General features: G+C 46.5%; 1 protein-coding gene across 2 annotated transcripts in view; it reads right to left on the bottom strand.

Moving 5' to 3' along the window:
- LOC117363937 (chemokine-like protein TAFA-1) overlaps nt 1–13,050 on the bottom strand; it is a 67,953-nt gene that overhangs the window by 12,919 nt on the left and 41,984 nt on the right. For both annotated transcript variants that reach the window (XM_033952660.1, XM_033952577.1), the window contains exon 3: nt 115–255. In XM_033952660.1, the coding sequence (XP_033808551.1) occupies nt 115–255 (141 nt within the window). The remainder of the gene's footprint in view (nt 1–114; nt 256–13,050) is intronic.

Here is a 13,050-nt window from a genome sequence, read left to right on the forward strand (position 1 = left end):
ACCAACAAACCATTCATTCAGCTCACTAATCAATGAACTAACCAGTCATCTCGTCCACTATCTATTCAACTGAACATCCATGCATTCACTGAAGGACCTTCACAGATAATGTACCATCCACACACGAAGGTTTGGCCTTTGTGGTTCCAGCCACCTTCCCTGGCAGGCATGAGCACTTTACTGTCTGTGACCGTTCCTCAATCCGGTTCCGATTGCAGCAACGATGAGCCGCGATAACCTCGCAGGTCCCTCCACCTGCAGTGGAACAAGATGAACCATGGGAAATGGCGTGATGAGACTCCTGCTAGCTGAGACTTTTGATCTAGGTCTTTGTGTCAGGATGCATACATTTTCTCAGCTCCCTGGGTGGAAGAGTAATTGTTATACACTCAGAAACTGCAGAAAGAAGGATTGAAAGCTACGGATGTGTCACTCTTTTCATCAAAAAATTAATACATTGTGCTAATGATGTAGGATAATTGGCTGCTGATAATTATTTGATGAGGAACATAAACTGAGTTTCACATTCTATTGCCACTCTACAGTGACACGTAAACTGAGACTAGGAGTCCCAGAGAAGAGACACAAATAGCAATCATCTGAAGAGTTTAGTGGACATTCATCTAATCTAATCTAATCTTTAGATTTATATACCGAATCTTTTTCTAAAATAGAAGCTTGACTCGGTTTACATAAAGATACTTAACATCATTGGAAGAAACCAAGACTAGCACAGAACATACGGTATTCTGTTCTGTCATCCACTGTCACTTCTCAGGAACTGAGGGACTGATGCAGAAAACGCCCATTAGAACTAGTGCTAATGGCTTGCACTTCTAACACAAGATGAACACACTATGGGCTCCTTTTACAAAGGTGCGTTAGGGCCTTAACGCGCGGAATAGCACACGCTAAAATTCTGCATGCTCTAGCCGCTACCGCCCTCTTGAGCAGGCGGTAGTTTTTCAGCTAGCGCATGCTATAGCATGCGCTAATCCGTTGCCTGCGCTAAAAACGCTAGTTCGCCTTTGTAAAAGGGCGTATGGGGTAAATTCTGTACATGGAGCTTGGAGTTGCGTGAACCCAATTTTCATAGGCAACTTTGTCAAACAACAAGCCAATGAGAGCTGATAATTGGCATCCTAACAAGCAATTAGCGCTAATTGGATTTACTTAAAAGTTAGGCACATACGTGTAACCTAAATTTTACACAAGTGCAAAAAAGGGGGGGCACAGAAATAGGAGGATCATGGACTGATAGGACTAGAATTTACCTGCGTGATTGAAATATAAGGGTGCTCCACGCCTAATTTAGGCATGAGGAATTGCCTAAAGTTAGGGGCAATTCCTGGGCTTAAGTGCTGTTTTATAAACGATGCCTATATCTAAGTGCTGTTTATAGAATGGTGCCGAGAGCTATTTTTTTCAACACTGATTTTTTAGATGCCATGTATAGAATTTACCCCTATTTTTGCTCCTCGATGCTGTTTGCAAACAGTGTGCAAATTGCAACAGTAGAGCACTGAAGAGCAAAATGCCTCCCTTCCTGTCAGCACATGAGTGGTGACTGGCTCACACACTGACGAGAAAGGACACATTTTTTTAACAACCTGCTGCCTCTACCCTCCAAAAAGAATCCCTGGTACTGGTAGTCTAGTGGATCCTCCCCAATCTCCTGATTCCTCATTCCCTGACCCACCAAAACCTCAAGCCTCCATCCTCCAGAAATCATCACCCCCCAATGATTTAGCAGAATTCCCCTCCCCCCTCTGATTCCCTGATACCTCCAAAAGAATCCCAACCCTAGTGGACCCTGACCCTTGTGACCCTTCCTGTGCCCTGAGTCCCCCGCCCATACCTTTAACTATAAGAGGAATGTTGCCATGTTCCAAAATGGTGGTGGTTCCTGACCTCACGTGGTGAATTAAGGGACACACTGCACAGGATAATTCTGCTATATAAGGGAACTTTTCCCTTATTTGTTAGTCTGGGTAGAGTGCCAAATAAAACTAAAATGCCTTTATTTAGCAGACTGGCCCCAAGTGGTGCATCCCAGGATGCATCATGTGAAACTCAGGCAATGCCATTTTGGAAGACAGAGGCACAAAGGTAGGAGTGAGTTTGCATTTGTGCAGCCCAAATCAGGGAAAAAATTTTTTTGATTCGATTTGGTATATTGAATCGATTTTTCGATTCAATTCGCTTTTCTCACCCAATCGGACATTTTTTTTCCAAATGTCCTAGCAGGTTTATTTTGTAGACTCTGGTGCTGTGGTGTAAACAAAACAAACAAACAAGAAAGTCTTTTCCTCTCTGTTAGGTCCTAGCAGGGGCGATCCTATAATGAGGCGAACTGAGGCAGTGGCCTCAGATGGCACTTTCCAGGGGGCAACACTTCTGGCACCTCTCCATCCATCCCCCTTCCCTCCCCATACTGAAACGTGGCCAGCAGCAGCAGTATACAAACACTGCCCTGCTGATGGCCCTGGAATCTTCTTGACGCTGCGTCCTGCTCCTTAGAAAGAAGGAAGTTACGTCAGAGAGGGTGGGATGCAACGCTAAGAAGACTCGGGCCAGTGGCAGGATAAGGAGTGCTCAGATGATTCCTTTGAGGGCCGGTGCCAGCGTAAGCATCAAGAATTTCTTCCCAGCAGCAGCAGCATTCACAATTCGCTGTTCCTGTTGGCATGGGGCCTTCTTTTCTGCCGGGTCCTGCCTTCGCAAAAACAAGAAGTAGGTGGGACTCAGCAGAGAGGAAGGCCCGATGCCGGCAAGAGCAGTGAATTATGAATGTTTCACTGACGACTGAAGGGTGGCAAAGGGAGGGAGGGAGGGAGGGGAAGAGAAATGCTGCACCTGATTAGGGAAAGGGAGAAGGAAGACCAGGGAAGGGAGAGGAAACAAAGAGAGATGCCTGACCATGGTAAAGAAAAGGAGGGTGGGAAAGGGGGAAGAAACGGAGATACCAAACCATGGAGGGGGAGGAAGAGATGCCAGGGCATGGGGAGAGGGAAGGGGACAGATGCCAGACCAGGGAGAAAAGAAGGAGGGAAAATAAATAGAGGAGATACCAGAGCATATTAGGGGGAGGGCAAGATGGAAGGGAAGGAGAGAAGAGAGATGCCAGAGCATGGAGGGAGAGAGAGAGATAGAAGGAGAAGAGAGGAGAGAGATCCCAGGGCATGGGGGAAGGGAAACATGCCAGACCATGGGGTGAGATTGGGTGGGAAGGACAGAAGGAAAGGAGAAGAAAGAAATGCCAGAGCATGGGGGAAGGAGAGGAGACAGAGAAAAATGGAAGGGACAGAGAAAGAGGATGGAATGGAGAGAGAAAATGAAGAAAGCAGAAACCAGAGACAACAAAAGGTAGAAAAAAAAGATTATTTTGTTGCTCTAGATTAGACAGAGAGTGTGTTCTGATAGGAGGAATAAGGTAGCTGCTAATGTGATTCATATCATGGCATTGCACCTAGCATTTCCTCCCTGCAGCCCATTTACTGACCGCCTCCATCTGTAAGCACAGCTCTGCTCTGTTGTGATAAAAGATAATCCCACAGTGAGAGGCTGTGAAGGCAAGCTGTTACCACTCCCACCCAACATCTGCATTCACATAACACCACTGCATTCAGGGTAGCTGAGGACAGAGGTCAGGACTGGAGCCTCTGTAGAGTCACTAGACTATCAAGGGCAAAGGTAAACTGGTGTATTCCAGCACCTGTCTGTCTGATCATCTGCTTTTCTCATGCTCAGGCCCTCTCTCTTTCTGTCTTTAACTCTCTCGGTCCCTCCCTTTTTCTCAGGCTGCTGTCTCTCTCTCTCCTCAGTCATACTTTATCCCTCCTTCTCTCTCTTTGTTCTCTCTGATATTCTTCCACTTCCCTCCGTCTTCCCTTTCCTTATTAAAGCACCCTTGCCTCGCACCCCTCCCCCATGATCAGCATGAGATTCTTCACACCCCTCCCCTGCAAAAAGAAAAAACAAAAACTCTTCATTCCTTTTGAAAAGACAAGAGTTGCTGTGTACTTCAGTCCCACGTAGGAGGCACCAACACCACCTGCCAAAAATGGCTTCTCGTAGGAAGCAGCCGCAAGAAAGATCTTTAAATTGTTTGCTCTTTGAAATACTAAGAAAGTGTAAGAATGAGGAATAAATCAGCTCCTCTCTCTGCTCTGATCTGACTGATATGCAGATGCTTAAATTCCAGAAGGTCTCTGTGATTCTTTTTTTTTTTTTTTTCCAATCAAATTACTCAGCCTTTGCATTTCAGTTTTCAGTGAGATACATTTAGTTTTCCACACCAAAGAGTAAATAATATTAATGAAATGCATCCCTAAACCACGACAGCTGGACAGTAGGCCAGCTCTGCACAAGGCCTGATTAAAAGCAGTGTTCAAGCACACCTGGTTAAGTTGCCTATACATATCACATCCTATGAACCAGGGGCATATCCAGACCTGTTATTTTGGGTGGGCCTGACCTTGCCCTTCCCACTCCACTCCACATAGATTTTTTTTAAACCTTCCCCTGCATTTATCTCCCCCTCTCTCTTCTCTTTCCTTCTATCCCCTCTGCCCCTACTTACTGTACATCTTCATTTTTCTCCTCTTTTCCATCTCAATCCGCCATCTGCACCTTCAAGGACCAGCGGGGCCATAGCCTGGCATCTACCCATTTGTCTCTGAAACCCTGTGCCCTCCTCCCGGTCTACCTCAGAGCTAACCCTGGCAGAGATTCCTGTAAGCAACCTGCACCGGTGATGTAGGCTTTTTGTACCACAACCCTGCCAGTTAAGAAACAGGAAGTGACCTCATTGAGTGTGGGATGTGATACAGGGAAGTCTGCAGGGCTGACACAGGATAACTATAGGAATCACCACCAGGGAAGGCTCTGAGTAGACCGGGGACCAGGGGCTTCAGAGCCAGAGGGGCAAATGCCAGGCCATGGACCCCAGCCCTCAAAGGAGCAGATAATGGTTTGGAGGAGAGGAGAGTGTGGCACCACCACTGAGGTGTTTTGAGGCCTCATTGGCTATTAGACTGGACAGGCCTAAGGCAAGAATGGTTGGACCAGTGCCCATCCAGGCCCATCCGTGGCTGTGTCACGGTTATGAATTCCATGATGCAAATGCTTTGTGAAGCAGTAGCAGCAAATCTGAGACCAAAATCATAGTCCACACACTCAGATTTAAGAGTGAGATTCATTACTGTCACAGTGTGTGCAAAATCAACTCATTTGGAGGCATTGTGCCCAAGAGAGGACACTGGGCTAGAGGTGATTTCAGCCTTGAATTTTTATAGGAGGACACCACAATGACCACAAAATTTTTAATAAAAACTAAAAAGGAGACACAAGATGTTGAAAGTTATAGGCACATGGAGTACTTTCAAAGGTTTGCAAATGCATTTTCTGAAAGCATGGAACAGGATGGAACCCAGATTCCATCTGGTTCTGCTTCCTCCGTTGGCACAGAATTGTCATAGCACCCTCCTGTCTCTTCCTCATACAGAACAAACACAGATCTTACTGAAAGAAAGCCAGGCACTTCGGCAGAATGCGCAGCTCCTCAGGAAAGACATTAAGGAGACCCTAAACCTAAAGCATTTTACATTGGGGGAAATGTGTTGCTGCCCATGCAGCATCTGTTCTGTGGGGCATGCATATGCCCATGTGTGAAGAAACCTTCTACTGTTGCTACCTGTGCTATAGTGAGACAATGTGTGTATGAGGGACGCTTGCATTCAGCACCACACCAAGGTGGTATGGCAAGTGGTGTATGGCTGCACAGGGAGTTAAAAACTGCGCATAGCTCACTGTCTCCTTTCATTGGCAGTGGCGAAGGAAGCAGGGCAGATGGTGTAGCACTTGTTCTGTAGTGGGGCAATGTGCCTAGGCATGTGTGTATGTGTGTGGAGTAGAACGGGTACAAGTGGAGATCTGTATCGGAAGTAATTTCAGTACTTATATCTTCAACCTCCCTGATGATGGACTCAACTGAAACTCACCTGGAGTTGGAGGCTTATGCTGATTTAACAATATAACTAAGGGTTAAGATTCACTTAATGAGCAAATTTCCCTCTGGCCTGACTCACTTACCTCTCCTGCGATCCGCTTCAAATCCGTGCATGCAAATGAGGAGAAACGCATGCAAATTGGACAGCGACCCGATTCACTACACAAAATTTTACATCTGACAGGGCTGGCTGATCAACGGAAGAAGCGACTGCTGGGGAGCAGTCAAAGCCCCTTTAAGAAAAGTCTGTAGGGATGAGGGTGTTCCCCGGATGAGCTGTCCAGGTGGGGGGTATTTAAATCCCAGAGTTAGTCTGCCTCGGCGTGCGTTTGCAGCCGGTTGGTGGTATACAGAGTAAACTTAAAAGTAAGTAATTTATGCGTTTTTTTAATTAGATTTCCATACTGCTCATTTTTTGTGAGTATAATGGTTTTTCTTTTGTGTGTTTTTTGATTTCAGCTCCCCATGTCGCCTTGATAAAGGACATCGAAACGCGTTGGCGTTCAGGGGAAAGATTTTTTTATCAGCAAGCTAAAGCTAAGTAATAGTTACTTGTTACACAATGTAGCAATGCAATAGTCACAATAAGTATCAAGAAATGAGCAACACAGTCAAGTAAAACTTATTACAAAAAAATATATATTAGGTGGTGGAGGGTCCGTGGGGTTAAATGAGGAATTGCCCCCAGCACTCAATCCTTGTGTGCCGGGTTGTCTGATACCCCTTCCGGTCCTCTTGATCACTCGTTTTCTTTGCTTTTTTTATTTTCTTTTTGTTTTCTCTGTGGATTTTGGTTTCTGGGGAGCAGTCAAAAACATCCTTCCGACTCTCCTGTTCTATTGAAGCCCTGCTCTCTGCCCTGTCAGCCCTGATCTCCTGCAGCCCTGATCTGCCGGCCCCAGCTCTTGCGGTCCTGCACCCCCGGGCTTGCCTGCCCTGAATGCCTGCCTGACATGTCCTCTCTGCTCCCGCTGGCTCTGCCGCCTTCCCTCTAGTGTGAGCCCGTGGGTTTAAAGCAGGGCTGCACGCCACAGTGCAGCCCCGCTTTAAACCCACAGGCTCGCAATGAAGGGAAGGATGGCACTCAGCCCCCCCTCCCCCGGCATGGCCCCCCGACCGGCACAGCCCTCGCCCTCCCGACCGGCACGGCCCACTTACGGCACCAAAAAGTTGGGAGCAGGAAGGGTGCTCAGTCCCTCCTGCTGCTAGTCCTCCCACCCCCCCTGGCCCACCCTTGGTCGGCCCAGGAGGTTGGGCCCAGCCCACCCACCCCGATACCTTTAAAATAGTTGGGAGCAGGAGCGGTACCCGGTCCCTCCTGCTCCTTCCAACAACGATGTCCATCTTCGGGAGCAGGAGGGGTGCCCATACCCTCCTGCTCCTACTCCAATCTTTGGGAGCAGGAGTAAAGTCTTCCTGCTCCTGCTCCCCAGGCCGCTGTCGCCCAATAGCGGCCTTAGGCCACGCCCCAGTGCATCATCTGATGCACGGGGAGAGGCCTAAAGCACTGATTGGCTGAGGTGCCTCAGGCTCCTCCCTTTGGAGGGGCCTGGGGCACCTCAGCCAATCAGGGACTTCCTTAGGGAGGACTCTAGAGAAGTCCCTGATTGGCCACTGTTTTGGCCAATCAGGGACTTCGGAAGATTTATAAACTCGGGTGACAGACAAGTTAATGGGATGACTATAGTAATGTCATCCGCATAAATGTAAAACTTTAACTTTAGACTTTGCAGCAAATTTCCCAAAGAAACAAGATAGATGTTAAATAAAGTATGGGACAAAGGGGAGCCTGCGGCACCCCACAAGAATTTTCCCATCGATAAGACAAGATATCATCCTTGAACACCTGGTATGATCTTTTACTCAAGAAACCACGAAACCAATTAAAGATATTTCCCGAAATTCCAACGGATTCCAGACAATCCAGAAGAATGATATGATCAACCAAATCAAAGGCGCAACTCAGATCCAATTGCAGGATCAGAGCGCTTGTACCTTGACTAAATAGTGAGTGTAAGTAGTCTAACAGAGAGGAATACATTTTTGGTTTAAAAAAGAACAACCATATAAGTCCATATTATCGTTTACTTCATTGGCTGCCTTTAGAGGCAAGAGTATTATTCAAATTTTCCTGTATCTGCTATAAGCTGATATCAGGATTGTCTCCAGCTTACCTTTTTCCTCATTTTGTGTTGCATAGACCATCAAGGGAAACTAGAAACTTCTACTTATTTGCTTATCCAAAAATTAATGGGTGTAGATATAAGACCTTCTTAGATAGGACCCTGGTATTTCAAGCTAGTAGGCAACAATCTTGGTTAGGTAAATGTATTCAGCAAGCTATGTTATCCTATTGCTGTTTTCGGAAATTAATTAAGACCACTTTGTTCTATAAGTTTATTACTTAGTGAGTTTTATTATTGAAATTCTATTTTATAAATACTGTGGAACCTTCGTTCCAGAAGCATGCTCGTAAACCAAATTGCTCGTATATCAAAGCGCGCTTCCCCATAGGAAGTAAGGGAAACTCACTTTGATTCGTTCCACCTCCTCCTCCCCCCCCCCCCCAAGGCTACCGGCGCTGCTCCATCACCACCCCTGCTCAAACTGGCATCGCACCACCCGCCCGCAAATGCCCCCCCCCCCCGCAAAAAACGCATCGCACCCCCATGTTGGAAGCGGCATCCGCCCGCCCACTTGCCCATCCAAACAAGCTCCTTACCCCATCTGCTGCATGCCGGTGCCATTTAAGGCCTCTTGCCTGGGCTGGGCCTTGAGCATCTGCGCATGCTCAAGGCCTTCTGGTTCTCATTTTCTCCAAGATCTCGAGAGCCAGAAGGCCTTGAGCATGTGCAGATGCTCAAGGCCCAGCCCAAGCAAGAGGTGGGATCTTTCCTTAAATGGCACTGGCATGCAGCAGATGGGGTAAGGAGCTTGTTTGGGTGGGCAGGCAGGTGCGGGGGTGCGATGCAGTTTTTGCGGGGGGGAGGGGGGGCGTTTGCGGGTGGGGGTGCGATGCCGGTTTGAGCGGGGTGGGGGAGTGCTCGTTTAGCGGGACAGTGCTCGTTTTGCGAGTTAAGGTTTGCGGGAGTGTTTTGCTCATTTTGCAAAACACTCACAAACCGGGTTACTTGCAAACCGAGGTTCCACTGTATTTGTATTTTTTTACTGTATTATTGTATTTCGCTGATTGTCCAGCTCTTTTTAGAACTTTTGGTTATGGCGGTATAAAATAATAAAGTTATTATTATTATTATTCTATGCCCCCACACCATACTCACACCCTCCCTGCCCCCCATTGTACCTCTTTAAATATTCGCCAGCACAAGCAGCTTCTCCAGCCTGCTGCTCATGCTGGCTTTCCCTCTGATGTCACTTCCTGGCCCCATGACCCGGAAGTGATTTCAGAAGTGATTTCAGAAGTGTCAGCTAGAGTAGTTGCTCATGCTGGTAAAGATTTTAAAGAGGTATGGGGCAAGGAAGGGAGGGTGCTAGCATGGCTTGGGGGGCAGAGAGGTGCCAGCACCCCCACCAAGTCGGTGCCCAGGGCGGTCTGACCCCCCTATCCCCCTTACTACACCACTGCTGCCCTGCTATCCACTGCAGTGGGAAAAAAAAAGAACAAAGTGGGACTTTATGTGGCAAGCTGCAATGATTCCTTGCTGATAATTGTGGGGTATAAGAAACAGTATGGTATGGTAATAGAAGCTGGGAGCATACTGCACCAGAGACCTTGCAAATAATTTAGCTGCTGTTTGTTGCCTCTTGCCTCTGTCACAAAATATCTTTTTGCTGGAAAAGATTTAAGTTCAGTAAACCGTTGGTTCAGAACAACAGCGTCAGGAGTGGTCTGGCTTATTGTCTCACCCCTTTCCAGTCCCCCATTTCTTTGCTCTGTACTTATCCCCTGCCCACCCTCATCTACCTTCTTCTGTCTCTTATCCTCAAATCAGTCCCAATTCATTCCCTATTACTCATCCCCTTGCCACCTCATAGGATAAGTCACAGGCCAAATTTTTTTTATTAAGGTACACTAACTGATTTAGCGTGTGCTAAATACGCACCTTAATAAAAGGACCCCTTAGTCTTAGTAGAAGTATAGGATTACAATCTCTCCAACTCCACGCCTACTCTGTGATATAAACAAAATAAATAAAAAAGACTTTTCCTCTCTCTTTTAGGTCCTAGTTCACGCTTGCTTCTAACACCAGCTCTGGCAGGATACACATTTCAAATCTGATATATTGTAATCACAAAACAGAAAATAAAATTATTTTTTCTCCCTTTTGTTGTCTGGTCATTTTTCAAATCATGTTGGTCCCAGACTTTGGTTGTCTTCTGATAACTCGCTTGCCAGGGTCTCCTTCTTTCTCCATGCTAACCATCCATCTTCTATCTCTGTCCTCCCCTTCCATTTCCCTTCCCTCCCCCAGAGGTCTGGCATCTTTCCTTTTGGCCTGAGAGTTGGCCCTCTGTTCCTTCCCTCTAGAGGTCTGCACAGACACGGGGATTGCGGGAATCCCGCGGGTCCCGTGGGAATCCCCCCTAACCCACGGGGCTCCCACGGGGACCCCCCTCTGGCCCACGGGACTCCCACGGGGTCCCCTCTCTAGCCAACGGGACTCCCACGGGGATGGAAGGCTTTGGAAGCAGGGTTCGTCCATATAATATAATGGACACGTCAGCCTTAGTAAAAGAGGGGGGTTTATAAGTTAATTACCTGAACAGAAAACAAAAAAAGGGTTCCACCAAAGAGATTCCACAAGGAAAACAGCAGCGTAAACACAAAAGAAACTGTGGAATTGATGATCCTGTCAGAAGTAATTGCTGCTTTTTATAGGGACGGGTGGTGATGGAGGTAATTCCTTGCGGGGATGGGTGGGGACGGAGAGGATCCTGACGAGGACGAGGACGGGTGGGGATGGAGATGATCCTGGCAGAGACGGGCGGGGATGGGTGGGATTTCTGTCCCCATGCAACTCTCTATTTCCCTCCTCCATCCCAGCTTCCTTGTCTCATATTAAAGTAGTCTGCAGAGGATTGCCGGTCGGCTGTAGCGATCCTAGCAGGCTGTCGTCAGCCTCCGCAGCACGTTCCCTCTGCCGCAGCCCCACACCTCCTCTGACGTATGGGACTGCAGCAGAGGGAACATGCTACTGAGGCTACGGCAGCCTGCTAGGATTGTTACAGCTGACCGGTGATCCTCCGCAGGCTGCTTTAATGTAAGACCAGGAAGCCGGGATGGAGAGAGGGAAGGAACAGAGGGCCACATTGCGGGCCAAATCTAATTACCCTGTGGGCCAAATTTGGCCCGCGGGACCGAGTTTGACCCCCCTGGTCTAACACCTGAATTGTATGTCGCCTTGAACCTATTTAAGCATAGAACAACTCACAAATTGTAGATTAGATTAAACAGATCAGTCATGCAATCAGTGTTAACAGAAACCATGTCTCTTTCAAACATGCAGAACACAGATTTTTACCCAGTTTAGAATAAATTACTGCAATCTAAAAATAGAAATAAAATTTAAACTGAACACCCAAGAAGCTAGACTCTTCATGCAGTGCAACACCAGAGAAAGACTGACATATCCCAGCCACTACATTACAAATTCACAAATGCAAATGAAACAAAAAATGGAAAAGGATAACATTTTATTAAATGTATATTTCAATTAGTTTTCAGAGGCCAAAACCTCCTTCCTCAGATCAGGGCCAGTGTTCCCTCTAAGCCGTGCAGCTGCGCACCTCTTTTCAAGACCTCACATAGCAATACAGGACTGCTGTGCAGTAGGAACAGCACTCCCCCGCCTCCAACATTAGCTGCTTAAAGTTGCTTAGTAAAAGGACCCTTTGCTGCTACCATATCTAAGCTCTGTGCTTTTCCCTAATATTTCTGAAAATGTGAAATGCGAGGGGAAGTTTGTGAATGAAGATCTGGGGACAGAAAAAAAGTGAATGACTTGGGAAAGGAAGGGGAGGTGAGGAGTGTGTGGCGCAGTGGTTAAAGCTACAGCCTCAGCACCCTGCAGTTGTGGGTTCAAACCCACGCTGCTCCTTGTGACCCTGGGCATGTCACTTAATCCCCCCTTGCCCCAGGTACTTTAGATAGATTGTGAGCCCACAGGGAAAAAATGCTTGACTACCTGAATAAATTCATGTAAACCGTTCTGAGCTCCCTTGTGAGAACGGTATAGAAAATTGAATAAATAAATAAAATAAATGGGACTCCACAGTAGGGGGGACCCCATAAATATATGTTTGCCTAAAGCCCCATATAGTGTTAATTCAGCTCCAGATATAAGTACAACCTGTTTGTTGGTTACAGGATGGCATTTTTTGAATGTGTCTCATAATGTCATTCAAAAAGTTGTTCAAAGATGTTTTTATCAATCGCATGTGTTGATTCCATTATCAGATTTTTGGGTAGTGGTTCAGACAGCCTTGTTTTGACAAGATTGGACTATTGTAATAGCCTGTATATGGGCCTTGGATATGATTAATAACGGGGCTGAGATGATTTGATCATGTGACTAGTTCAATTAAAGCATTTGCAAGAGCTCCTGATACAGTCCAGGGCACAGTATAAATTGATGACTTTAATTTTTAGGACATTGAACGGAAAGGTTCCAGATTATTTTAAGCAGACCCTGCAGCTTTATTTCCCTACGCGCTCACTTAAGTCCTCTGGGACAAAACAATTAATGGTGCCTCAGGAAATACACTGTGCAGCTACCAGTCAGAGCGCAATGTCAATTGCTGGGCCTTCATGCTGGAACAAGTTTCCTGGTGTATTATGATACTTTTGATACTGTTTGATGTATTTAAGAAGAGATTGAAAAACTATTTATTTGCTTTGGAATATTTCTGATGGAGTTGATGATAGACAGATAGTGAGGTTTATTTTGTTCCTGTTTGATTTTATATTATCTGTATTGTCTTCTGATTTTTATGTATGTTTTTTGTTATTCGCTTATCTGTAAGCGGGATACACTTCTTCCTCTGTATTCGCGGTTTCCGCAGTCGCGGTTTTGATTATT

This window comes from Geotrypetes seraphini, chromosome 1 (assembly GCF_902459505.1).
Source record: "Geotrypetes seraphini chromosome 1, aGeoSer1.1, whole genome shotgun sequence".
Taxonomy (NCBI): domain Eukaryota; kingdom Metazoa; phylum Chordata; class Amphibia; order Gymnophiona; family Dermophiidae; genus Geotrypetes; species Geotrypetes seraphini.